The following is a 25058-nucleotide window of genomic DNA, read 5'->3' as shown; positions in this document are numbered from 1 at the left end:
CAATTTGGGAATCAAAGGATTATATGGTTTGTTTCCAGCCGGGGGAAGAGACCACCATGCTGTCTGTGGCTGCCCCTTTGCTCCGAGATCTAGTTAGCCTTCTCTGGGGTGGGGGGGTTCCCTCCATGCTCCCGGGAGGCTGTCACCATGGTTACAGAGAGATCAAGGTTGTGAGTAAATTTAAAAAGTCCCTTTAAGTGAGTTGTCAGATACAGGAGCCTCGGTAAAAAAGCTTGGCTTCCTGTGTTCATGCCTGGCTGTGACGGGGTGGACGTTTTCCAGAGGATCAGTCCCTGGAGCACTGGGCTGTTGGGAAGTTCTCTTTGTAGCAGATCGTTATTCTGGGAAGCAGAGCATCAGCAGGGACCTTCTGCACGCGGTGTGTCTTCAGGATGACAGAGTAGAGTCTTTGATGTATTTTCTCTACACAAATTTTATTTTCAAGATCTAAGAACGATGATGAGGATCCTTTAAGTCAGTTAGGATCTGTTGCCTGAAACACAGAGAAGTGCTGGTCGTTGGAGAGGTGTCCTCGACAGCGAGCTGTCCTCCAGCTGTCCCCCCGTGCTCCTTGTCCCTGCCGGCTGCCGGTGCTGCGGGGAGGTCCGGGGGGGGCTGTGGCCGTGCCCACAGGGCAGTGGCCGACTCGTGGCAAGAGGAGGTCTCCTGGCGGCAGGGAGCTGCGGTTCCCTGTAGTTCTGAGGTTGCGGATCGGGGTTTCAGCACTCTGCCCGCCTTTTTCTTGCCAGTTGTCTGTCTTCTCTCGGTGGTCTTTGAATTGAATCATGGTGGGCTCTCAGGACGCCTGGTCAGGCTGGGTGCCACGGAGAGCACTCGGCGCTGTGGGATGTTGTTGCTAAGCCAGAGGTCCGGCCCGACCCGCAGAAACCCGCTCTGTGTGCTCCCAAGTGAGGCAAGGGGAGGCTGGGGCAGCTCTTAGGGGAGGCTGCTCCGGAGGCCAGGCCTGGCTTTGCCACGGAGCACCAGCCAGAGCGTGGTTCTGCCCACAGCGGCCGGTGGCCGTGGGCCCCAGTCTCTGCGAGGCACAGTAGTTATGTGCCACGTGAACCACGGGAGGAGAAGAGAGATAGGGAATGAGAAAAAAAATGTGGGTTTCAGAAAGGAACATATTGATTAGGTTTTTCATTCTTCAGGGCTTTTTTTTTTTTTTTTTTTTTTATAAAGATTTTATTATTTGAGAGAGAGAACAAGTGGGGGAGCATCAGGGAGAGAGAGAAGCAGACTCTCCACGAGCAAGGACCCCCTTCCCCGACCAGATTTGGGGCTTGATCCCAGGACTGTGGGAACATGACCTGAGCTGGAGGCAGAGGCTTAACTCACTGAGCGACCCAGGCACCCCCTTGAGAGCTTTTCTAATAGGAAATTTTATTAGTTAGGTTATGGATTAGTTTCTTTGTAAAGATATATACTTTTTAGTAAAATGTCATTTTATTCTCATGCTCAGATACCAAGGTATAAAGGACAAGGTAAGAAGAAGACAAGCGGGCAGAAGTCTGGTGCCAAGGTAACACGCTGAGGGGGCAGAGGGAAGAAGCAGCCGTGCCTCGGCAGACCGCAGGCTCTGCCGGCCTCCTGCGGGCCCCAGCCCGCTCCTGGCCCCGGGCGCAGTGCCCTGTGCTGGTGTCGCTGTGTCCCGGCTGTGGTCAGCCTGTGATCAAGCCATGGGGCCTAAAACACAAAGTAATTTGACTTCTCGATTTTTACCCAGGTGAAAATCGTACTGTGGGATTTTACAGATGTGCTGTCAGTTTGAGAATTCCTTCTTTTCTTGGCAGAATAGGTATTTTCCTTTTGAGCAGACGGGCGTATATACATATTCTTCATGTTAAGATTTTCATCTGAGGTAAATAAACTACTTTTTGGGTAGTTAGAGTTGATAAATTAAAGGCCAGACTTCGTTTCGTTCAAGACATTTTTGTGAGTGTTGCGTCTTCGGCAGCGTGTCCAAGCGCGCCCGTCGAGGAGCCCTGCCTCGCAGCCGCGGCTCCCGGGGGACCTGCGGGGACGCGCAGGCCGGGGCCAGCTCTGCGGCGGTGGGCCCTCGGCTGCCTCGTCTTCCTCCCGGAACGTGCAGAAATCCACAAGCCAGTCGGCGTGCTGCTTTGAGAATTTAAATACTGCGGGTCTTAAAAGCGCTAATCACTGCGCTCGCGCTTGTTTGGAATAAGACACTTCACGTTTGGTGCCGGGACAGTCTTCGGTTCTTCTGACACTTGCTTGATGTGTAGCCTATGGAAGACCTTCAAAGTTAAATGATTATTTTGTATTAAATTTTGTATTAAATTAAAAATACAATTTTTAAAGGAATTGTATTTGCGGCGGTAGCTGGCTTTTAGTTCTAGTGGTCTCACCGGTGCGTCCCCGTTACTCTGTTCGGGTGTTTCGTGTTCCTGCCCGCGGAGACTCGGGAGCTTACTTAGCAAGCAGGTGCGGCCCGTTCCCTGGCGGGAGCTGCTGGCTGCAGGGCTGCGGGGAGGCGGGTCCCCTGCGGGCCCCACTGCGCTGGTGACGGTCTGATGGGGCGCCGAGACCCTCCTCCCGAAAGAGGACAGAGAATACACGATGGCATATTTGTAAAGATACTTCGAATCAGTTTCTCAGACTTGTTAGGAAGGTTAGAAGCGCACCTCACGGCCTTACGGTTTTATCGTTTATCGGTTCCAACTTTCGGAAGGCTCTGGATCTTCTAAACCAAAACACGTTCAAAGACGAATTGTCACTTTGCACCCCACGGCCATGTAGCCCAGACTTCTCCCTCCCTCTGCGGGGGCGGGCCTCAGGGGCGCTGACCTTGGGGGCTGAGGGATCTGGATGGGCCCTGCCCCGGCTCGTGGGCTCGCGGTCTGGCCTCTCTCAGTTCATTTCTTATATTCTTGACCCAAGAGCCCGAGTCACCTTGAAGCCTTCCCCTTCTCCTTCCTTGCTCTCGTCCAGAGGTGCCTTTCCCAGCGTGTGCTGTGGCCGCGCGTCCGGCCGCCGGTGAGCCCGGAGCCAGTGCCCTTGGCCGCGCTATGCCGCCCGGTCGCCGTGCGGTCCCCGGGGCCACAGCATTCTCAGCAAGGGGGGGTCCCCACGCCGGGCTGCCTGTGGCCGCGGGGCCGTGCTCCGGGGCGCGGTGGCGTGGCCGGCTGTGCGGGCTCTCGCGGGTGACCCTGTCTGCCGGGCGCCCGGTTGCACCGCCCAGAGGCCTCCTTACGTGTCATGTTCCGGAAGGCGACCCTGGACTCTCAGGCGCTGCACGTGTTAGAAGTGAACTGTAAAGAGCATATGTGTGTGTGTGCGTGTGTGCGTGCGTGTGCGTGTGTGCAAGTGAGGAGGCGGTTGGCACTTGCTATCGTCGCCCTGTCCGCACACACAGCAGCGTACAGGGCTGGGTGCGAAGCCCGGTTCCGGGGCTGCTGCTTGTTACCGTAGGGACACGGCGACCGCGGGATGTGGGCCTTGGAGGCCGCGGTGGGGAAGCGTTCCCTGGGGGGTGTTTCTCGAAACTTCCTGACCGTACGGGAACACTCCCGCCGAGCTGGCCTCCAGACGGCTCTGCTTCCTCGCAGACACTTTGCTCCTGCCGGACGTGGGGCCGCTCGGCTGAGGAAGGACAGTGCCCGTCGCACAGGACAGCAGGCGTCTGGTAGGGCCACTAACGTCCGCCGGCCATTTAAGAGTTAGATGTTGCTTGTTTTTTGTTTTTTGTGTTTTTTTTTTTTAAAGATTTTATTTATTTATTTGACAGAGATCACAAGCAGGCAGAGAGGCAAGCAGAGAGAGAGGAGGAAGCAGGCTCCCCGCTGAACAGAGAGCCCAATGTGGGGCTCGATCCTGGACCCTGGGATCATGACCTGAGCTGAAGGCACAGGCTTTAGCCCACTGAGCCCCCACAGGCACCCCTAGATGTTTCTTGTTTTAATATTTAGACTAAGATGCTCTTTGTATTATGTAACGTAATAGGAATGATCATCCTTTTCGCGATCAGCTCTCCGGTCTTTTCAAACTATACCTGTCGAGGTATTCTTTGCTTCAAGTTCCTAAAAAAGGACGTTTTTTTATTTGTTGTTCCTGGTTTTTAAAATTCTGGCCTAAGCCCTGCTGATGCTGATGAGGGCCGTGATGCAGACCACGGAGTAAGTGTTGCAGGCGGGGGAGGGGGGCCGCACATTTGTGGGTCTTTCTCCCCCAGGGCTTTCTAGGTGAACCAAGTACAGTCATTCCCTTACTCTGCCCCAACCCCAGGCGGGATGGACGGTACACTCTGGTGAGCAGCATTCTCGGCCCTGAGCCCACAGCCCTAGTGCCTGGCTACTTCGGATCCGCTGCCCCCAGGCTGCCGCCGGGATGGGGGACGGAGCCGAGCGGCTGCGCAGAGTCTGGTGTCAGCCAGAGGTAAGGGGCGTCTGCAGCAGTGACGGATCGTCCGTAGAGCAGAGGGACAGAGGTTTTCTAGAAAAACTGAGTTTTTAGAGGAGTTTAAATGTTTTGTTTTGTGGTTCTAGAATTCCACAGTGTATGTTCTAGGTGAATAAATTTTAAAAAATGTGTCTTAGAACTGTAGTAAAATTGTTTAAATCATGGGTCAAGAAAACACTTCTGGCGGGGTGGGAGAGGGGAGCTAGGGCCTTGAGGTGTGGTTGAGGGAGGGAATTAATACTGTGCATTCTTTAAATACTTCTGCAAAACTGGAGTATTTTTTAGCTTTGATGTTTCTCTGTTACGAGCTTAGAAAAATAAAATTCATTTTTTAGGTTGTTAAGACATTCTGGTGATAATTCACATTTTGGCTCTTGGGAAATTCGTAGTTCTTTTCTTCTTTTTTTATTTTTAAAAGATTATTTATTTATTTGACAGAGATCACAAGCAGGCAGAGAGAGAGAGAGAGAGGAGGAAGCAGGCTCCCTGCTAAGCAGAGAGCCACGTAGTTATTTTCAGTGTGACACTTGTTTCTCTGTGAGGTTCATTTGCTGTTAATCTAGAAGTGACTGAAATCCAGATGTGTAAGTGAACTTGTAGACCATTATGTATATACTCAAACTTTCTTGCAACTTTGCACTAATTCACCATGAAGTTTTAGCCTTGAGATTGGTCTAAGGGGATTTAATGCCTGCTTTTGTGCCATTCAGTAGGTCTCTTGGTTTTCTTCTTTTTTTATTTTTTATAAACATATATTTTTATCCCCAGGGGTACAGGTCTGTGAATTGCCAGGTTTACACACTTCACAGCACTCACCAAAGCACATACCCTCCCCAATGTCTATAACCCCACCCCCCTTCTCCCAGCCCCCCTCCCCCCAGCAACCCTCAGTTTGTTTTGTGAGATTAAGAGTCACTTATGGTTTGTCTCCCTCCCTGTCCCATCTTGTTTCATTTATTCTTCTCCTACCCACTTAAGCCCCCATGTTGCATCACCACTTCCTCATATCAGGGAGATCATATGATAGTTGTCTTTCTCCGCTTGACTTATTTCGCTAAGCGTGATATGCTCTAGTTCCATCCACGTTGTCACAAATGGCAAGATTTCATTTCTTTTGATGGCTGCATAGTATTCCATTGTGTATATATACCACATCTTCTTTATCCATTCATCTGTTGATGGACATCTAGGTTCTTTCCATAGTTTGGCTATTGTGGACATTGCTGCTATAAACATTCGGGTGCACGTGCCCCTTTGGATCACTACGTTTGTATCTTTAGGGTAAACACCCAGTAGTACAATTGCTGGGTCATAGGGAAGTTCTATTTTCAACATTTTGAGGAACCTCCATGCTGTTTTCCAGAGTGGTTGCACCAGCTTGCATTCCCACCAACAGTGTAGGAGGGTTCCCCTTTCTCCGCATCCTCGCCAGCATCTGTCATTTCCTGACTTGTTGATTTTAGCCATTCTGACTGGTGTGAGGTGGTATCTCATTGTGGTTTTGATTTGTATTTCCCTGATGCCGAGTGATAGCGAGCACTTTTTCACGTGTCTGTTGGCCATCTGGATGTCTTCTTTGCAGAAACGTCTGTTCATGTCCTCTGCCCATTTCTTGATTGGATTATTTGTTCTTTGGGTGTTGAGTTTGCTAAGTTCTTTATAGATTTTGGACACTAGTCCTTTATCTGATATGTCGTTTGCAAATATCTTCTCCCATTCTGTCAGTTGTCTTTTGATTTTTTTAACTGTTTCCTTTGCTGTGCAGAAGCTTTTGATCTTGATGAAATCCCAATAGTTCATTTTTGCCCTTGCTTGCCTTGCCTTTGGCGATGTTCCTAGGAAGATGTTGCTGCGGCTGAGGTCGAAGAGGTTGCTGCCTGTGTTCTCCTCAAGGATTTTGATGGATTCCTTTCTCACATTGAGGTCCTTCATCCATTTTGAGTCTATTTTTGTGTGTGGTGTAAGGAAATGGTCCAATTTCATTTTTCTGCATGTGGCTGTCCAATTTTCCCAGCACCATTTATTGAAGAGGCCGTGTTTTTTCCATTGGACATTCTTTCCTGCTTTGTCGAAGATTAGTTGACCATAGAGTTGAGAGTCTATTTCTGGGCTCTCTATTCTGTTCCATTGATCTTTGTGTCTGTTTTTTTTGCCAGTATCATACTGTCTTGATGATGACAGCTTTGTAATAGAGCTTGAAGTCCGGAATTGTGATGCCACCAACTTTGGCTTTCTTTTTCAATATCCCTTTGGCTATTCGAGGTTTTTTCTTGTTCCATATAAATTTTAGAATTATTTGTTCCATTTCTTTGAAAAAGATGGATGGTACTTTGATAGGAATTGCATTAAATGTGTAGACTGCTTTAGGTAGCATAGACATTTTCACAATATTTATTCTTCCAATCCAGGAGCATGGAACATTTTTCCATTTCTTTGTGTCTTCCTCAATTTCTTTCATGAGTACTTTATAGTTTTCTGAGTATAGATTCTGTGCCTCTTTGGTTAGGTTTATTCCTAGGTATCTTATGGTCTGGGGTGCAATTGTAAATGGGATTGACTCCTTAATTTCTCTTTCTTCTGTCTTGTTGTTGGTGTAGAGAAATGCAACTGATTTCTGTGCATTGATTTTATATCCTGACACTTTACTGAATTCCTGTACAAGTTCTAGCAGTTTTGGAGTGGAGTCTTTTGGGTTTTCCACATATAGTATCATATCATCTGTGAAGAGTGATAATTTGACTTCTTCTTTGCCGATTTGAATGCCTTTAATTTCCTTTTGTCGTCTGATTGCTGAGGCTAGGACTCCTAGTACTATGTTGAATAGCAGTGGTGATAATGGACATCCCTGCCGTGTTCCTGACCTTAGCGGAAAAGCTTTCGGTTTTTCTCCATTGAGAATGATATTTGCGGTGGGTTTTTCATAGATGGCTTTGATGATATTGAGGTATGTGCCCTCTGTCCCTACACTTTGAAGAGTTTTGATCAGGAAGGGATGCTGTACTTTGTCAAATGTTTTCAGCATCTATTGAGAGTATCATATGGTTCTTGTTCTTTCTTTTATTGATGTGTTGTATCACATTGACTGATTTGCAGATGTTGAACCAACCTTGCAGCCCTGGAATAAATCCCACTTGGTTGTGGTGAATAATCCTTTTAATGTACTGTTGAATCCTATTGGCTAGTATTTGGTGAGAATTTTTGCATCTGTGTTCATCAAGGATATTAGTCTATAGCTCTCTTTTTTGATGGGATCCTTGTCTGGTTTTGGGATCCAGGTGATGTTGGCCTCATAAAATGAATTTGGAAGTTTTCCTTCCATTTCTATTTTTTGGAACAGTTTCAGGAGAATAGGAATTAGTTATTCTTTAAATGTTTGGTAGAATTCCACCGGGAAGCCGTCTGGCCCTGGGCTTTTGTTTGTTTGGAGATTTTTAATGACTGTTTCAATCTCCTTACTGGTTATGGGTCTGTTCAGGCCTTCTATTTCTTCCTGATTCAGTTGTGGTAGTTTATATGTTTCTAGGAATGCATCCATTTCTTCCAGATTGTCAAATTTGTTGGCGTAGAGTTGCTCATAGTATGTTCTTATAATAGTTTGTATTTCTTTGGTGTTAGTTGTGATCTCTCCTCTTTCATTCATGATTTTATTTATTTGGGTCCTTTCTCTTTTCTTTTTGATAAGTCTGGCCAGGGGTTCATCAATTTTATTAATTCTTTCAAAGAACCAGCTCCTAGTTTTGTTGATTTGTTCTATTGTTTTTTTGGTTTCTATTTCATTGATTTCTGCTTTGATCTTTATGATTTCTTTTCTCCTGCTGGGCTTAGGGTTTCTTTCTTGTTCTTTCTCCAGCTCCTTTAGGTGTAGGGTTAGGTTGTGTACCTAACCCTGTGTTTCTTGAGAAAGGCTTGCACCGCTATATATTTTCCTCTCAGGACTGCCTTTGTTGTGTCCCACAGATTTTGAACCGTTGTATTTTCCTTATCATTTGTTTCCATGATTTTTTTCAATTCTTCTTTAATTTCCCGGTTGACCCATTCATTCTTTAGAAGGATGCTGTTTAGTCTCCATGTATTTGGGTTCTTTCCAAACTTCCTCTTGTGGTTGAGTTCTAGCTTCAGAGCATTGTGGTCTGAAAATATGCAGGGAATGATCCCAATCTTTTGATACCGGTTGAGTCCTGATTTAGGACCAAGGTTGTGATCTATTCTGGAGAATGTTCCATGTGTACTAGAGAAGAATGTATATTCTGTTGCTTTGGGATGAAATGTTCTGAATATATCTGTGATGTCCATCTGGTCCAGTGTGTCGTTTAAGACCTTTATTTCCTTGTTGATCTTTTGCTTGGATGATCTGTCCATTTCAGTGAGGGGAGTGTTAAAGTCCCCTACTATTATTGTATTATTGTTGATGTGTTTCTTTGATTTTGTTATTAATTGGTTTATATAGTTGGCTGCTCCCACGTTGGGGGCATAGATATTTCAAATTGTTAGATTTTCTTGTTGGATAGATCCTTTGAGTATGATACAGTGTCCTTCCTCATGTCTTATGATAGACTTTGGCTTAAAATCTAATTGATCGGATATAAGGATTGCCACTCCTGCTTTCTTCTGATGTCCATTAGCATGGTAAATTCTTTTCCAGCCCCTCACTTTAAATATGGAGGTGTCTTTGGGCTTAAAATGAGTTTCTTGGAGGCAACGTATAGATGGGTTTTGGTTTTTTATTCCATTCTGATACCCTGTGTCTTTTGATTGGGGCATTTAGCCCATTAACATTCAGGGTAACTATTGAGAGATATGAATTTAGTGCCATTGTATTGCCTGTAAGGTGACTGTTACTGTATATTGTCTCTGTTCCTTTCTGATCTACCACTTGTAGGCTCTCTCTTTGCTTAGAGGACCCCTTTCAATATTTCCTGTAGAGCTGGTTTGGGGTTTGCAAATTCTTTCAGTTTTTGTTTGTCCTGGAAGCTTTTAATCTCTCCTTCTATTTTCAATGATAGCCTATCTGGATATAGTATTCTTGGCTGCATGTTTTTCTCGTTCAGTGCTCTGAATATATCATGCCAGCTCTTTCTGGCCTGCCAGGTCTCTGTGGATAAGTCCGCTGCCAATCTAATATTTTTACCATTGTATGTTACAGACTTCTTTTCCCGGGCTGCTTTCAGGATTTTCTCTTTGTCACTAAGGCTTGTAAATTTTACTATTAGGTGACGGGGTGTGGGCCTGTTCTTATTGATTTTGAGGGGCGTTCTCTGAACCTCCTGAATTTTGATGCTCGTTCCCTTTGCCATATTGGGGAAATTCTCCCCAATAATTCTCTCCAGTATACCTTCTGCTCCCCCCTCTCTTTCGTCTTCTTCTGGAATCCCAATTATTCTAATGTTGTTTTGTCCTATGGTGTCACTTATCTCTCGAATTTTACCCTCGTGGTCTAGTAGCTGTTTGTCCCTCTTTTGCTCAGCTTCTTTATTCTCTGTCATTTGGTCTTCTATATCGCTAATTCTTTCTTCTGCCTCATTTATCCTAGCAGTGATAGCCTCCATTTTTTATTGTACCTCATTAATAGCTTTTTTGATTTCAACTTGGTTAGATTTTAGTTATTTTATTTCTCTAGAAAGGGCTTTTATATCTCCTGAGAGGGTTTCTCTAATATCTTCCATGCCTTTTTCGAGCCCGGCTAGAAACTTGAGAATTGTCATTCTGAACTCTAGATCTGACATATTACCAATGTCCGTATTGATTAGGTCCCTAGCCTTCGGTACTGCCTCTTGTTCTTTTTTTTGTGGTGAATTTTTCCGCCTTGTCATTTTGTCCAGATAGGAGTATATGAAGGAGCAAGTAAAATACTAAAAGGGTGGCAACAACCCCAGGAAAATATGCTTTAACCAAATCAGAAGAGATCCCAAATTGTGAGGGGGGGAGAAAGGGGATAAAAAGAGGTTCAAAAAGAAAGAAAGGAAATTTAAAAAAAAAAAAAAAAAAAGAAAAGAAAAGAATTAAAAAAGAAAACGAATAAAGAAAAGTATAAAAAAGAAAATATATATATTAGATAAACTAGTTAAAAAACGTTAAAAAAGAAAAGGGTAAAATTTAAAAAAAATTTTAGCAGAAGAAGAGAAAAAAAATGAAAAAGAAAAAAATTAAATTAACTGCAAGACTAAAGAATCACAGGGAGAAAACCATGAGTTCCGTGCTTTGCTTTCTCCTCCTCTGGAATTCTGCTGCTCTCCTTGGTACTGAAACTGCACTCCTTGGTAGGTGAACTTGGTCTTGCCTGGATTTCTTGTTGATCTTCTGGGGGAGGGGCCTGGTGTAGTGATTCTCAAGTGTCTTTGCCCCAGGCGGAATTGCACCGCCCTTACCCGGGGCGGGCTGAGTGATCCACTCGGCTTTGCTTTCAGGAGCTTTTGTTCCCTGAGCGCTTTCCGTAGAGTTCCGGAGGACGGGAGTACAAATAGCGGCCTCCTGGTCTCCGGCCCGGAGGAGCCGAGAGCCCGGGGCCCCGCTCCCCAGTGCGCCCTCAGCGAACAGCGCTCAGTAACTCCGTCTGCCCGACTTCCGGCCGCGCTCCGAGCTCACCGAGCCTGCGGCCGGTTCAAGGTAACCCCGAGCTGCGAGCTCACGGTCGGCTCTGTCTCTGCAGCCGGCTTTCCCGTTCCAATACCCGCAAGCTCTGCGACACTCAGACACCCCCGATCCTTCTGTGACCCCGCGGGACCCGAGGCCACGCCGACCCTGCGTGGGCTTCGCCCCGGTTTAGCCTCCGGAGCGATGTCCCTCAGCGGAACAGACTTTTAAAAGTCCCGATTTTGTGCTCCGTTGCTCCGCCGCTTGCCGGGAGCCGGCCCCTCCCCCCCGGGGTCTGTCTTCCCGTCGCTTTGGATTCACTTCTCCGCCAGTCCTACCTTTCACAAAGTGGTTGTTTTTCGGTTTCTAGAATTGCTGTTCTTCTTCTCTTCGATCTGCCGATGGATTTGCAGGTGTTTGCAATCTTTAGATAAGCTCTCTAGCTGATCTCCTGCTGGCTGAAGTAGTCTCAGCTGCTACTTCTCTGCCATCTTGACTGCAGGCTGGAGATCAGGCGTCTGCGCGGCTGTCCCTCCTGCGGGCTGGGGGTACAGTCTCTTGCCCACGGTCCCAGGTGTCCCTTGCCTGGTAGACTCTTCACCCGTCCCCGCCGTCCTGTTCACCTGTGTTCTCCCCGAGCATCCTCGCCTGCTGGGCACTGGGCACAGTGGGGTAGGGACCTGCCCCCTGTAGCTGACCCAGTGTAACTAGTCGCATTGGTCGTGACACTGTGTGTAAGTGAGAGGAGCTCTGAAGTCTGGGCATTAGGGCTTCATCTTCCTGGGGGGACTCTGTAACCCTAATTGCTGAGGCCTGTGAGGCTGTCTAGGCGGTGAATTCCAAGGCAGGTCCTTGTCTTAGACACTCAGTTAGCTACCTGCCTCCCTCTGGCCGAGCTGTGGAGAAGCTGGTGCTGAGAGTCAGGGAGAATCTGCGCAGCTAGAATTAAGCACTGTTGGAAGCAAAGAGGTGAGACAAAATAGAGCTTCCCTGTGACCCTGCAATTGCACTCCTGGGTATTTACCCCAAAGATACAGATGGAGTGAAAAGAAGGGCCATCTGTACCCCAATGTTTATAGCAGCAATGGCCACGGTCGCCAAACTGGAAAGAACCAAGATGCCCTTGGTTCTTTGGACGAATGGATAAGGAAGATGTGGTCCATATACACTATGGGGTATGATGCCTCCATCAGAAAGGATGAGGGTATCCTCCATCAGAAAGGACGAATCCCCAACTTTTTTACCAACATGGACGGGACTGGAGGAGATTATGCTGAGTGAAATAAGTCAAGCAGAGAGAGTCAATTATCATATGGTTTCACTTATTTGTGGAGCATAACAAATAGCATGGAGGGCAAGGGGAGATGGAGAGGAGAAGGGAGTTGAGGGAAATTGGAAGGGGAGGTGAACCATGAGAGACTGTGGTCTCTGAATAACTGAGGGTTATGAAGGGGCGAGGGGTGGGAGGTTGGGGGAACCAGGTGGTGGGTATTATAGAGGGCACGGATTGCATGGAGTACCGGGTGTGGTGCAAAAACAATGAATTCTGTTATGCTGAAAAGAAATTAAAACAAAACAAAAACAAAAAACCCCATACAATGCCTTAGCACTTCGAAGGTTTTTAAAACAGATCCCAGGGCTTATGTCATGACTTGATTTCTTATTGCCCAAAAGATTTGGATTTCCTGCCTGGAAATGGCTCTTGAAGTTCTATAGTACTTGCATGGTAATTTATAGATGTTTTGATAAGTCTTTCTCGTGTGTCAGTTTTTCCTAACGTAAAACTGACTTGGAATTCAGTTTAGGGAGTTCTCAGTGACCCAGCTGAGTAGCAGTCCTTTTGGTGAACAGATAGCCGTCATTAGAAGCACACGGTTCTGTGTGGTTTAGAAATGGATTTTGAGAAGAGTTCCAAAACACATCAAGTGTTTTTAAATTTTACTCCCTAGATACCTAGAACTACAGTTTTAAAACAAACTGATTATTGTTTTTCAAAATCTATATTTTGCTGAACATGGGAGTGTGATTCCCCATGAAACTCGTCTTCCTCAAACTAGCCCTCGTTCCTCTGGCAGGGCTGCTGCTGAAATCGGTCGAAACTAGGCCTGGGTAGATGTTAGTTACAAGCTTAGGTGGTTCATCATGGGGACTTAAGTCATGCTGGTCGTGTGTGACTTCACGGGGAAGGCCGGCTTTATTGGGATGATTACGGTCTTTGTAAAGTTGCTTTTCGTGGATGTGACATGCCGTTTTGCTTCACAGCAGTCTGTCCTCTGTCTTCTCAGGAGTGTTTTGAGGAGAGAGTAGGTCTCTCGGTATCTGTAACTGGAAATGGGTTTAAATATCACAACCCTTGGCTTATATTTCCAAATGCATAGGTCTTTGAAAAGATGTCAGTGCAGTGTCCCACATGTGTAAGTACAGGTTGCTGTGGGCCTGGATGAGGAGCGCGTGGATGGCTGTGGCTTCTCTGTGTTTGCTCCTAGCGGAGAATTTCAAGAAAGTCGTTAGGAAGTTGTAAAATGTTTCCGCCCTCTGAAATACCCGATGTCGTCTAAGGGATGGTAACTTGGTGTTTATTTTTCCAGACGTGTCCCTTAGGAAAATCGGCTGCTCTGTACTGATAACTTCCGGAACACGCAGCGCTGTCCAGGGCCCCCGAAGCCCTGTAGCATAGTCTCGCCTGCCGTCCGCTCAGCGGGCCGCTGCCCGGTGTGGAAGGGGAAACGTGCATCTCCGTACACACGCCCCATTCCGTGTCTGCACGTAGTGAAGGGCTGTCCTCGGGGAGTGTGTTCTCCAGAATCTTCTCCCCAGCTGCACATGCCTTCTTTCTCAGCTCTCAGCGCTAGTCAGGTTTGGGAAAGATGACTCTGCTTGAAATCTTGGGGTCACTCATGCCTGTGAAGCTTTAGTTCCTTAGGATCGTGTGCTTAGTGGTAGGACAAGGCTGGCCTGCCCCATGCACTTCTTGGGAGAGTCTCTCGCACAGCCCAGGTGTCGGACACACACGGCTCTCTCCCGGGTGCGAGGCCGAGGCTGGGGAAATCATCCGTTTGAGCCCACAGAAACTACAATTTCATATGAGTCGGCTGAGCAGTGTGACATCGGTGTTAAGAGCCAAGCTCCAGACCTTTTCACTTTCTGGGCATGGGACTGCAATCTCTGCATGTCCCCTCTTCCGTGTCCGCGGCAAAGCCCCAGCCTGCCCCCCGCACCCTTGGCCGCTGTTGAGGAGGAGAAGGACATGACCTGCGGGCAGACGGGAGGGCTCTCCGGAAGTGTCTGCGCCCTCTGTTGTGACCAGCTTGGTTGGTGGTATTTGCGGTCATGTCTGTCACTGGCGTAGACGGTCTGACCAAGCAGAGGGTAACACACTGTCCTGCAGCAAGAGATGCACCGGCCTGTCCTGTGTCCATGTCACCAGATCAGCGGGACGGAGTCAAGGGGTCCAGAGCCCTCTGTGTTGCCTGGGTGCCCAGACAAGAGGAAGTTAGCTGAGAGTCTGACTCAGACCAGTGCATTCAGCAGCCTGTGTGCCCTCGGACGGTGGTGAGCAAGGCCACATCTTTCACCTTGACGCCTGTCGTGTTTGCGTTGGGTGGAAAATTGCTGTTCTTACCGACAGATACTTAGTTTTAATGCTTGGTTCCTTTATGGGAACTGATCTTCCTTCAGTCCTAGTAATGCCTTCTCCTTTCTGCAAGTGGGAAATTTACTGATTTTTAAGATCATCGTCGAAGGAGTGATGTGCACCTAAGAGGAAATGCAAAAGTTAATTTGAAGTGGGGAAGTTTGTTTGTAAATGCTGTAGGTGAAGGCATTTCCGGTTAGGGTGGGAGCCCGAGGGCGCATCAGCACTGCACCGGCCGCGCTCTCCCTCAGGCGCTGGCTGTGCGTGCGCTGGGCTAGACTGTTAGGTCCGCACTTGCACATGGAGACACAGGTCTGCGTGTGTTTGCGGGACATTTGCTACGTACAATAGCGCACTAGTGTTCATTTCACCAAGACCACCTCCGGCCTTTCCCGTTCTCTCTTTCTAGAAGGCTGGCAGCGATACCAGTCAGACGGACACGAGCGTCTCCTCGTCAGAACCAAAGAGCAGAAGCGGCCTCCACTTGCTGGCCCATGAAACCAAAATCGCATCTTTCTTAAGTAACAAAAGTCTAGATGTCAAAGACAAAGCTGGTCTTTGTCCAGACGAAGATGATATGGAAGGGGATTCTTTCTTCGACGATCCCATTCCTAAACCGGAAAAAACTTACGGTTGGTGAGTAAACTGTGGTTTTGGATTAGCAAAGTAGAGGCTTAAAAATACAGTTCCTTAATATTTTCTATTTTTAAAATGAGCAACTAAAGCTTCTGTAATTATTGAATAAGTCAGTCTCATTTTCTGTCCTTAGAGACTTTCATGTTGTGAAACAATTCTAGCTGGGGATAAAACCAGATAATCAGGATTTCTGGAGGGAAGTGTAGACTGAGCGAGCCCGTCTGGTGCCGGGTGCGTTCTGGCGCGGCCCGGCACGGTCAGAGCACGGGTAGAGTCCTGCCTCCAGAAGCTTGCACTCTGCGGACAGAGGCAACGAGAACGAGAGCCCCTGCATGCCGGGGGGGGGGGGGGTGTGCGGCTGGAGTGACAGGCCCGGGGGTGGGGGGCCGGGGGTGAGGTCAGGGATCAGGTCAGGGAGTGCCTCCCTTCTAGGGGCCGGTGAAGCCTAGGCCCAAGTTCATGAGAGGCAGCTAGGACGACAGCGGAGCTCTGGGAGGGCGAGCAGCAGGCAGAGGAGGGCGACCGGTCAGAGCACGCCTGGGGCAGTTGTGGGAACGGGCTCTGGTGGGGACGGCGTTGACTCTGGCGGGAGCGTGGCTGTGCCCTTCGGGGACGCTGGGAGCCCCAGGGTCTGAGCCGCACGGCGACCAGCTCCCTGGGCTGCCGGGTCTCCAGCAGTTGTCGGCGTTCTCTGGGTGAGTGTTGATGGCAAAAGTGGTGAGAAACAGGTGGTTTGGGGATGTCTTCTGAGGCTCAGTCCAGAAGGATTTGTTGCTAAGTGTTGGAGAATAAAGTGACATCAAGGCAGCTCAGGGGTTTCAGCCGAGTAACCAGACGGTGGAAAACACCGCTGCAGGTGAAGCGTGGAGAGCGAGGAGGGGCTGCGCGGGCGGGCCAGGGGACGGTGTAGGGCACTTGTCTCACGGGTCGGGTCGGGGTAGGAAGGTCGCTGACGCAGAGGTGAAGCCGGCTGTGGGGCGGGGGGAGGGGTCTCCGTGTTTGATCCTACTGCCCCAGGACCCCAGAGGTGGTCACCTGGGAAGTGAGCGGTCCCTGGAGGTGAGCAAGGGGAGGAGGAGGAGGAAGAAGGAAAGGGAGGAGAGGAGTTCTGGACCGGGGAGGGGGAGGCCAGCACGAGACCTTGAGCTAAGTTCTGAAAGTGAGCCTTGTCCCATAGCAGCCTGGAGGCAAGGATGATGGGATCCTGGGTTCAGGGTGGGGGAAGGGGACAAAGTAGCAAAGTATTGGAGAGGCCTTGGGAAAGGCTGGGGGCGTTGTAGGTGGTGAGTGGCTTCCTGGTGGGCTGTGCTGTTCAGGGCTGCGGAGGAGCAGCGCGGAGGAAACCGCAGTGGGAGCTCGCAGTGCGCGTCTGCGGAGAACAGACCGGCCTTAGAGGAGGGGGTGCTGTGCGGGGGCGGGGAGACTTAGGTCCCCGGTGCTATGCGTAGGGTGCGGGGTGCCCCCTTGCTGAGGCTGAGGCTGCAGGGAGGGAGCATATGGGCGCACTTATGGGCGGGGGGGGGGGCGAGGTGTGCCGGCAGCAGCCTGGGAAGGTGCCCGCCTGCGTGGGGGTGCGGGGCAGGAGGCAGGCGGTGGCGGGAGGGATGCGCAGGGCTGCTGGGGAGGTCGGCTGCGGGGCCGCGGCGCCTTTGCCCGCGGTACAGCTGTGCCGGTCACCTCCGTGCTGACCCTGGCCGGCGTTGCCGGGCCCTGCGAGGGGCTTCCAGTAAAAACCACGGACCCGGAGACCGCGAGCGGCCGTGTAGCTGGAGGGCGAGCGCGTCTCGCCGGTACCTCGGCTGTGGATTCGTGGTGCTGCTCTGCCTGCCGCGCCTCGCGGGCCTCCGAGCTGGTTTTGAGTCTGCGAAGCGGCAGGCGCCCTGCGGGCCGGCTCTGTTACGGTGCCCGCGCCCTAGTGGCCGAGCGCAAGCTGGCCCGACTGTGCGCTTGTTTCCGGTTAGGAGAAGTGAACCTGGGAAGCAAGCAGGAAGCCTCGCCTCGCTCTCCGACGCGCCCCCCCTGAAGAGTGGACTCAGCTCGCTCACCGCAGCGCCCCCGTTGAAGGACTCGGAAGGTGAGTGCCGGGGCCCCGGGCCTCCTTGCTGGCCACGCGGACCGGGAGGGCTCAGGACGTGCTTTCTCGTGGTTGACGAAGTACCACGTGGTCGTCTGTTGTGCAGGAGGAGCCCCTAATTGGACCAGCGATGGTCCTTTTCATCGCTTTCCAAAACGGTCCTGTTTGCTTCGTTTTGTGTTGTGTTTCCCGTGCCACCAAACACCTTCAGGAAACTGACTTTTTAGCTGCCTTATGTAGTTAACATTTCTAGGTCATTTCTCTCTTGTTGGACAATTAGACTGATGTCAGTAGGATTTAAATTCAGTTTTTAAGAGTTTGTTTTCTAGAGTCTGTGATACCACAGGAATCATCGTAGGAATCTTCACATATTTGGTCTTCGGTGATGTGGGTCCGACATTGTTTTTTTTCCCACTTTGCTTATTGGCATCACTTTCTTTCTGTGTGTGTGTGTGTGTGTGTGTGTGTGTGTGTGTGTTTGAATTTTTAGATTTACTTTTTTCCCCATGATGGGTGTTTTCTGATCCCCATCACCTGCTTCTTAAATCCCACGTTCCAGTCACCCGGCGACTATCTTTCTCCGACGTACTTTGCTCAGCCTCCTACTCTAGCTCTGTCTCTGTTGCATACAGTTAAGGTTTCATTGTTCGGAGTGTGGCTCTGTCGTATGTGTTCACGTGTAGCAGAGAGGTGTGGTCAGCAGACGAGGAGCGGCCGTGGCCGCCGTTCCCTTCCTGCCCCTCCCCGCATGCGGGCGGCAGCAAGACACCAGGGCCTTGCAGGCACGGCCTGAAACACGGACGTGTGGGGGTGAACTCCATTTACGGTATCAGAGCGAATGTATTTCCTCGACAGTGTGTCCAGGGTATAAATGTGCCCCTTTTGAGAACATTTTCTTTTTTTTTTTTTTTAAATTTTTTTTTAAAGATTTTATTTATTTATTTGACAGAGAGAGATCACAAGTAGGCAGAGAGGCAGGCAGAGAGAGAGGAGGAAGCAGGCTTCCCGCTGAGCAGGGAGCCGGATGTGGGACTCGATCCCAGGAATGTATTTCCTCGACAGTGTGTCCAGGGTATAAATGTGCCCCTTTTGAGAACATTTTCTAAAAAGCACACCTTTATTAGGAAATCGTGGTGTGATTTTGCATACTTTTGCAGTATTTCCTAACCTTTTTGTATCCTGTTTTGGGGCTGTAGGATTTGCTGGGGCAGGCAACGGAGGTGATGTGTGGCTGCCTTTAGCCATCTCGCAGCCTCGCTGAGTGTTTGCCGCTGTGCCCCAGCCGTCTCCCTCTCGTGCTTTCTCCCCGTCTTCGTCACCTGCAGCAGGGGTCGCGCTCGGCGCGATCACGTCGCTCGGACACTGGTCGGGGCTGGAGACGTAGGCAGGACAGTGAGCACTTGGTCAGTTCAGTAGATGGAAAACCAGTAAAAGCAACACTGAGAAGTTCAGAGGAAAGTAAACGTGGTGAGATAATGAACTCCTGCCCAGTGAGGCTTGTTGTAGACGGTGGCGCGGGACAGTCTGGTGGTCAGGCGCCGGGACGGCTGGTGCGGTGTGTGGGGAGCAAGGGCCTGCGGGCCTGACGTCAGCATCGCTCACCAGAGCCTGTGTCACTCTTTCTTGGTGTTTGGTTTGGACGTTTGACTCCTAAACCCGAGGCTGAAGAGACGTGATGCGGTTTAGAGATTGTTGTGTTCTGAAAGTCAATTTAATGTGAATATTTTTCCTTCACAGGTAAACGAGGAAGCACAGTTTTGAACGATCTGAAATTGGTCAGTGATAAAATTGGATCACTTGGATTAGGTAACTGGATTTCTGATTTTAGCACTGATTGCCTGAGGGCGATCATTTTTAGAATAAAAGCGCAACTGAAATGGCTTAGCCTGTAGCGAGCGCTTGACAATGGGATGCTTGGGCGGTCTTCGTGAATCTGGGGTTTGTCCGTGTGCCGGGCCTGGAGAGAGCAGCCCCGCGGACCTTCCTGGGAGCTCGGGTTCTGGGAGGACGACCTGCGCCAGACGGGCGCCAACGGGTGCCGGGGTTTGAGGGTCCAGACGCACTGTGTGACAGTGGGTGGTAGGGGCTTACCCTGGCCTAGGCTTGCTGGAAAGGCCTCATCTAGGAAGTAACTTCTCTGCCAACACCTGTGGGGCAGGGCCAAGGGGAGAGGTTTCAGCTCAGACCGACGACGGGTTGGGCAAAGGCAGTCCCTTTTTTATTTTTAAAGATTTATTTGAGAGTGTGTGTGAGTGGTGGGCGGCCTGGAGCGGGAGGGAGAGACCCTCAAGCAGGCCCCATCCCGAGTGTGGAGCCGGATGTGGGACTCCGTCCTGCGACCCTGAGAACCGCAGCCGAGAGTCAGACCCGCGGCCACTGCCGCACCCGGGCGCGCCCTCCCCAGTGCAGTTGTCCCTGCAGGCTCGGATGTTACGGCAAATAGAAATCACACGTCACTTCCCTGTTCTCTTCCACGCCTCCCTCCCCTTTGCATGTTGGCTAAAGTCCGGAGCATGACCTGCCAGGCCCTTGGTGGCCCCCGTCAGCCCTTCTCCTCACCCGTCGTCCGGTCTCCGCTGTCTGCCCGCAGACACGCTCTGGAGGATGGGTCGACTTCCTCGCTGCTTCCCGGTCACTGCCCCTTCCCGTCTCTGGGCCTTTGCGTGTGTTTCTTCTTGGAGCTCACTTGCCCCATAATTTGTACGTCTGGTACCTTGTGTAGGTTTCCCCTCAGAAAGTTCTCTCCGGTCTCTCGACCAGCGTCTGGTTTGTCTGGCTGTTGGCTGCCTCTCTGTCCACCGGGGGGTGGGCTCCTTGAGGCTAGGAACACCCCTTACTCAGGGTCCTACCTCGGGGCCCTGGGAGTCGCACACGTATCTGACAGATGCATTAAGTGATGATGGCTCTAGTGGGAGAGGATTGTCTTGTCTCGCTAGCCGGGAGCTTGAACCCCTCAGTGACGCGTCTGCGTAGATGCCGTCTCGTACCCACACCAGTGTCCCCCGAGCCCAGCTGGCTGCCCAGCCGGCCGCCGCCTCGTGGTCTGCGTCCTGCCTCGGGCGGCCGCCCACGTCCATGGGTCTCCCGCGTGCAGGGCGTCCCTGGGCAGGATGGCTCTTGTGGGCTTCTGTGTTTTCTCCTCGAGGTTCACGTCCGCTTTCCTCACGTGTCCCTCAGGTGATGTGGAGGGAGGAGGGGAGTTTGCAAGGTGTAGAGGTGATGCCCTTCCGCCGCGGGACGCTGCTCCGGCCATCTGCGGCCTCTGCGGCCTCCGCGTCCCTCTGCCTTCTGCGGAGCGTGGGCTGCGTCGCAGGCTGTGGGCCCAGCACTGTGCCTGCTGGATCTTGACGGGAGCCCGTGTCTGGTGTGGGTTTGGCCATCGTCACAGCCGAGGACGGCCGAGGAGGGTTACCTAGTTCTCCCACGGGCCGAGAGCACCTCACAGCCGGAGCCGGAATTTGAAGTCGTTGAGTTTCCCGGAGATGCTCCCCCGTTCACTTGGCTCTCCTGCCTCTTCACACTTCGTGAGCCTTTAAACATTCTGCGCGTTGTGCGGAGTTGACAACATCGGTAACAGGGACGCCTGCGGGGCTCCGTCCGTGAAGCGTCTGCCTTCAGCTCAGGTCATGGTCCCGGCGTCCTGGGCTCAAGTTCCCTATCGGGCTCCCTGCTCAGCGGGGCCTCTGCGTCTCCCTCTCCCAGCTGCGCCTGCTCCGTCCCTCACCCTCTCTCTCTCTCTCTCTCTTTCTCTGATAAAAAATCTTTAAAAGTACAGCAGTTATGATAACTTGCTGTTATCATGAATATAATGTCATTTAATCTGAAATGACTTTACAAATAGTGAACATACAATGGGATTAGATTTTGGGGGACTTGGAATAAAAGACCAGGTATTAACTACGTTTCGTGACATTTTTATTATTCCCTAGGCACTTTATTTGGTCATTCGCTTTCATATCGTGTGTGGTTAAAAACCGTCTTTCTGACCCTGGCGACTTCTTTTTTAATGCTGCGGTAGAATGCGTTCATGTAGTTTTTCCCGAGGGAAACGTGTGTGTGGTCGCAGATAAGTTGTAGAGCGTGTTGGTACGAACGTGACGTGTCTTTTCCTAAACTCGGCAGGGACCGGAGAGGGCGACGACTACGCGGACGACTTCAACAGGTGAGAGCACGCGTCGGGCGGCACATGCGCCGGGGCAGTGTCAGACACGGCGGTGACGGGGTCCCGCTCTTGCCCGTGTCCGTGCGGATCGCAGGTGGAGGAAGACCGTCCCTGCGGATCTGCACGCTGGGCTTGGAGCCTGTCTCGGTTTGGCCGTAGAGAGTGAGCAGACGCGCTCCGTCCAGGAGGCTTGGGGCCAGTGGTAAAGCTGAGGCCCCGGGAAGTGACGCCGAGCGGCTCCGAGGAGGCCGGTCTCCGGGACCCACGTGCTTCCCCACGGCCAGGGGCGGCGGCGGGGGTGGGGCACACGCAAGTTTTAAGAACGGCCCCCCCAGTTACTGTTCTGATGCGGACGGCGTCTCAGGTCACCTTTTTACATACGTAGAGACAGTGTAATCCAGCGAGGTGCCTGATAGCTTGGAGATAGTGTGTGTTACGGAGAGGATTAGAAATGTGAGGTTAGAGTCAGAATTTTTATGCCATTGACAGAGGTTCCCCCCCCGCAATTGGGAATTTATGTTTATTTTTTAACAGTAGTTAATAAGCATTTTTTGAGAAGTAGCATGACGTAGTAGATGAAATCTTAAAAATCTGGGTTTGCACCCTCCTGACCTCATGTCCGTGTCCCCTCTGTGGGTCTTTGCTTCTCGCCTCGTAAAGTGATGCGTCTGTTTGTCGCTCATGAAGTGACTTTAAGGATCATGTGAGACAATTCGTACGAAATTCACGAGACTGAGTATCATTTTAGGGTATTGTATGTGAACGTGTGTTTTCAGCGTTCGTTCTTCTTTTCTTCCCCTCGAGCTAGCGCCAGCCACCGCTCGGAGAAGAGTGAGCTCAGTATTGGGGAAGAGATCGAGGAGGATCTTTCTGTGGAAATCGACGACCTCAACACCAGTGATAAAGTACGGTGCGGCCGTGGCCCGCGGAGCGCCGCTCGCGCCTGTGTCTCTTGCCGGGGGCGACTCTGTAGGGTCAGCAGTTACAGGAAGGCAGCGAAGGCTGTGACATGACCCTTCCTGGCCAGGTTCTGGAGTCAGAACTGGCCGCCTCAGCGGTGCGGTCCGCGGCCGTGAGAGTCCTGTTTGGGGAAGGCAGGAAAGAGGATCGAATTCGGTGCCTGGACGAGAGTGTGTGATCGAGGAGGCAGAGCGGCTTCTCGGCCGGCGGGTCAGGGCTGGTGCAGAGGCTGGCGCAGACAGTACAGTGGACGCAGGCTCCATGGTTAGGGGTCCGTCCTGCAGAGCCACATTTGACCTTTTTATTAGGCAGGCAGGGGCGTGGACTGAGCTGTGTTGCCCAGAAGAGGTCAGCGAGCCTCTCAGCATCTCCCGTCATGCCCACGGAAAGCTGCGGCCCGTTCGGGCGAGGGCCTCTCGGGCATCTCAGGTTAGAGGTCGCTGCAGCCTGGAGGTGAACGTCGCCTCCCAGCATGAGGAGGGAGTCCGAGCTTATGGCCGTCTGGGGATTAGCAGCCGAGAAGGCCTGTGAGAGAGGCAGCGTTTGCTGACAGACCCCGCATGTCTGAGCCGGCACCGCCCCGGCCCATGCTCAGCCGTGCACTGCGGTTCTTGGGCAAGCCTTGGCCTTGAGTCCCTGGCTGGTGTGTCTGTGAAGTGCCTGTGGGAATGTGTGCCTCCCAGGGTTGTGGGTAAGCTTGAGTCAGAACTCCCGACACGGGTCGGCGTCCACGGTCTGCCTCCCACCTGGCCCCTGGTGCCCACCCCGGAGGCCTCCGCGGTCTGCCTCGCCACGGGATGGGCTGCAGCCGGGCTGTTTCAGCACGCTGTGGTGCTGGTGGTAATGCAGTTTGGCTCTTAGCTCATCCTTTGGTAATTCTCACAGGTATCAAAAGAGGGGGAAGAGGGAGAGGTAGAGGAACTTCGGAATGTGAAGCAGTTTGTGCAGCGTAAGATACTATTTAAGTTACAGCAGCGTATCGTAAGGATTATTTATGACTCTGCTTGCATTCTGATACTGGTTCTCTCTTTCTTTTGAACCATAAAGCTTGATGACCTGACACAGGACCTGACCGTGTCCCAGCTCAGTGACGTTGCCGATTATCTGGAAGATGTTGCATAGACGAGAAAGAAAGAAGTATTCTCATCAACAAAGGACAAAGGACTCTGATCACTTCCATTTTTTTTCCCTCCAGACAATCACTCTTTGCTGGAATGTCTGCTCCCTGTTGGTGCCTTGTGTTTCAAAAAGACTGCAGATATTTTTAAAAATTAAGTTTTCATTATACTCAACGAAAGCTTCTTACTTGAGGCCATTTGTGGAAGATACACTGTTCTTAATTTGGTTTGGCTACACATTTGTCTGTGGAAGTTGATTACCGACAACTCAGCTTCATTTCGAGGACCGAACCCGGGAAACCATGAGTATTCTAGCTCCCTGAAAGGTCTCAATAAAGCTGCAGGCTCCCACAGCTCTGCGTGTGTGTGTGGCTTCACCAGCCAGGACAAAGCATACGTGACCGTCGGTGGTGGTGCCCCTGGTCGCAGAGCGGCCTGAAGCTTATTACCGGAAGTGAGAGTTGACTCCTCTGCTTTATTTGGATTTCCTTCCGTCTGGAAGGGTTGTTAGACTGATAAGGTTATATTAAATACCCCTGTGTGCGCTAGTGTTGCTTGTTTTGAAGAAATCTAGGGTCGTTATGACTTTTAATCCACGAATTGTCGCCAGCAGCATCCGTGGTCGCCTCCCCTGTCCGCAGAAGAAGCTGTTGGTCCCCAGACTGTCGTCTTTATCGTTGTAATTCATTGGGTGTAAAGATGCCTGGAACCCAATTCCAGAACGCATCTGGAAGCACCAAGAGGGCTTCTCTTTCCGATCTGTGAGTCGGTCGTATTAAAATCCGAATTGGACCTTAACAGTAGTAATGGCCCAAGACCATGTCCCGTGGGCCAAGCTTTGGGCACCGTCCGTGGCTTCCTCACAGCCCCGTAGGACGGAGTTGCCGCTGGCCCGTGGGCAGCCTCGTTCCCGCCCGCTGCTGCCCGCGGGGTCGCTGGCCTTCGCCCCCGGGAGTGATGCAGACGTGAAGCTGTGATTGTGCGCCACGTTTGTATTTTTTATTTGAATTAAATTATGTTTGTTTTTATTAAAAGTCACCTTTACTAATAAAGAGCAAACGAGACCTACTGGACTGGTTTCAGAGAGTGAGCAGACCTCGTGGTTCTAGCACGGGCTTTTCAGCTCCTGCCGCTGCGCTGTCATGGAGGCGCTCGCCGGGTGCTCGTCGGTGCGGGCCGCGCCCGTGTAGCACGACAGCGCTGGCGTAACGTCGCAGCGGGACCCAGCCGTGAGGCCAAGAGGAAGTGGGACAGAGAGTGGGCCCTCGCGGCCCGGGAGCGGCTCTGTCCGTCTGTCCTCGCGCTGTGGCCTCCGACCTCAGTCCTGCCGGCGTGTGCGCGTGGTGTGTGTGCACGGCGCCGTGTGGACATGTAATCTGTTGTGAAAGTCCCCTGCGTGCGGGTTGTGGAAAGCCTGTCCCTGGACATCTCGCTGTAAGCAGCTGCTTTCTCTAAAGCATCGCAGCTCCGCTCGGGGCCTCT

At 51.1% G+C, this 25058-nt stretch overlaps 1 protein-coding gene across 1 annotated transcript in view; it reads left to right on the top strand.

The window, feature by feature from the left end:
* The window catches only part of CEP43 (centrosomal protein 43), a 35737-nt gene extending 11093 nt beyond the window's left edge, over positions 1-24644 (top strand). Inside the window, exons 7-12 of the mRNA XM_044242421.1 lie at positions 15036-15262; positions 17224-17336; positions 19074-19142; positions 21459-21498; positions 22307-22403; positions 23506-24644. Of these exons, the coding sequence (XP_044098356.1) occupies positions 15036-15262; positions 17224-17336; positions 19074-19142; positions 21459-21498; positions 22307-22403; positions 23506-23580 (621 nt within the window). The 3' untranslated portion in view covers positions 23581-24644. The remainder of the gene's footprint in view (positions 1-15035; positions 15263-17223; positions 17337-19073; positions 19143-21458; positions 21499-22306; positions 22404-23505) is intronic.
* The last annotated feature ends 414 nt before the right edge of the window (positions 24645-25058 follow it).

Source organism: Neovison vison, chromosome 1 (genome assembly GCF_020171115.1).
Source record: "Neovison vison isolate M4711 chromosome 1, ASM_NN_V1, whole genome shotgun sequence".
NCBI lineage: Eukaryota > Metazoa > Chordata > Mammalia > Carnivora > Mustelidae > Neogale > Neogale vison.
This window is presented reverse-complemented; position numbering and strand designations above follow the sequence as displayed.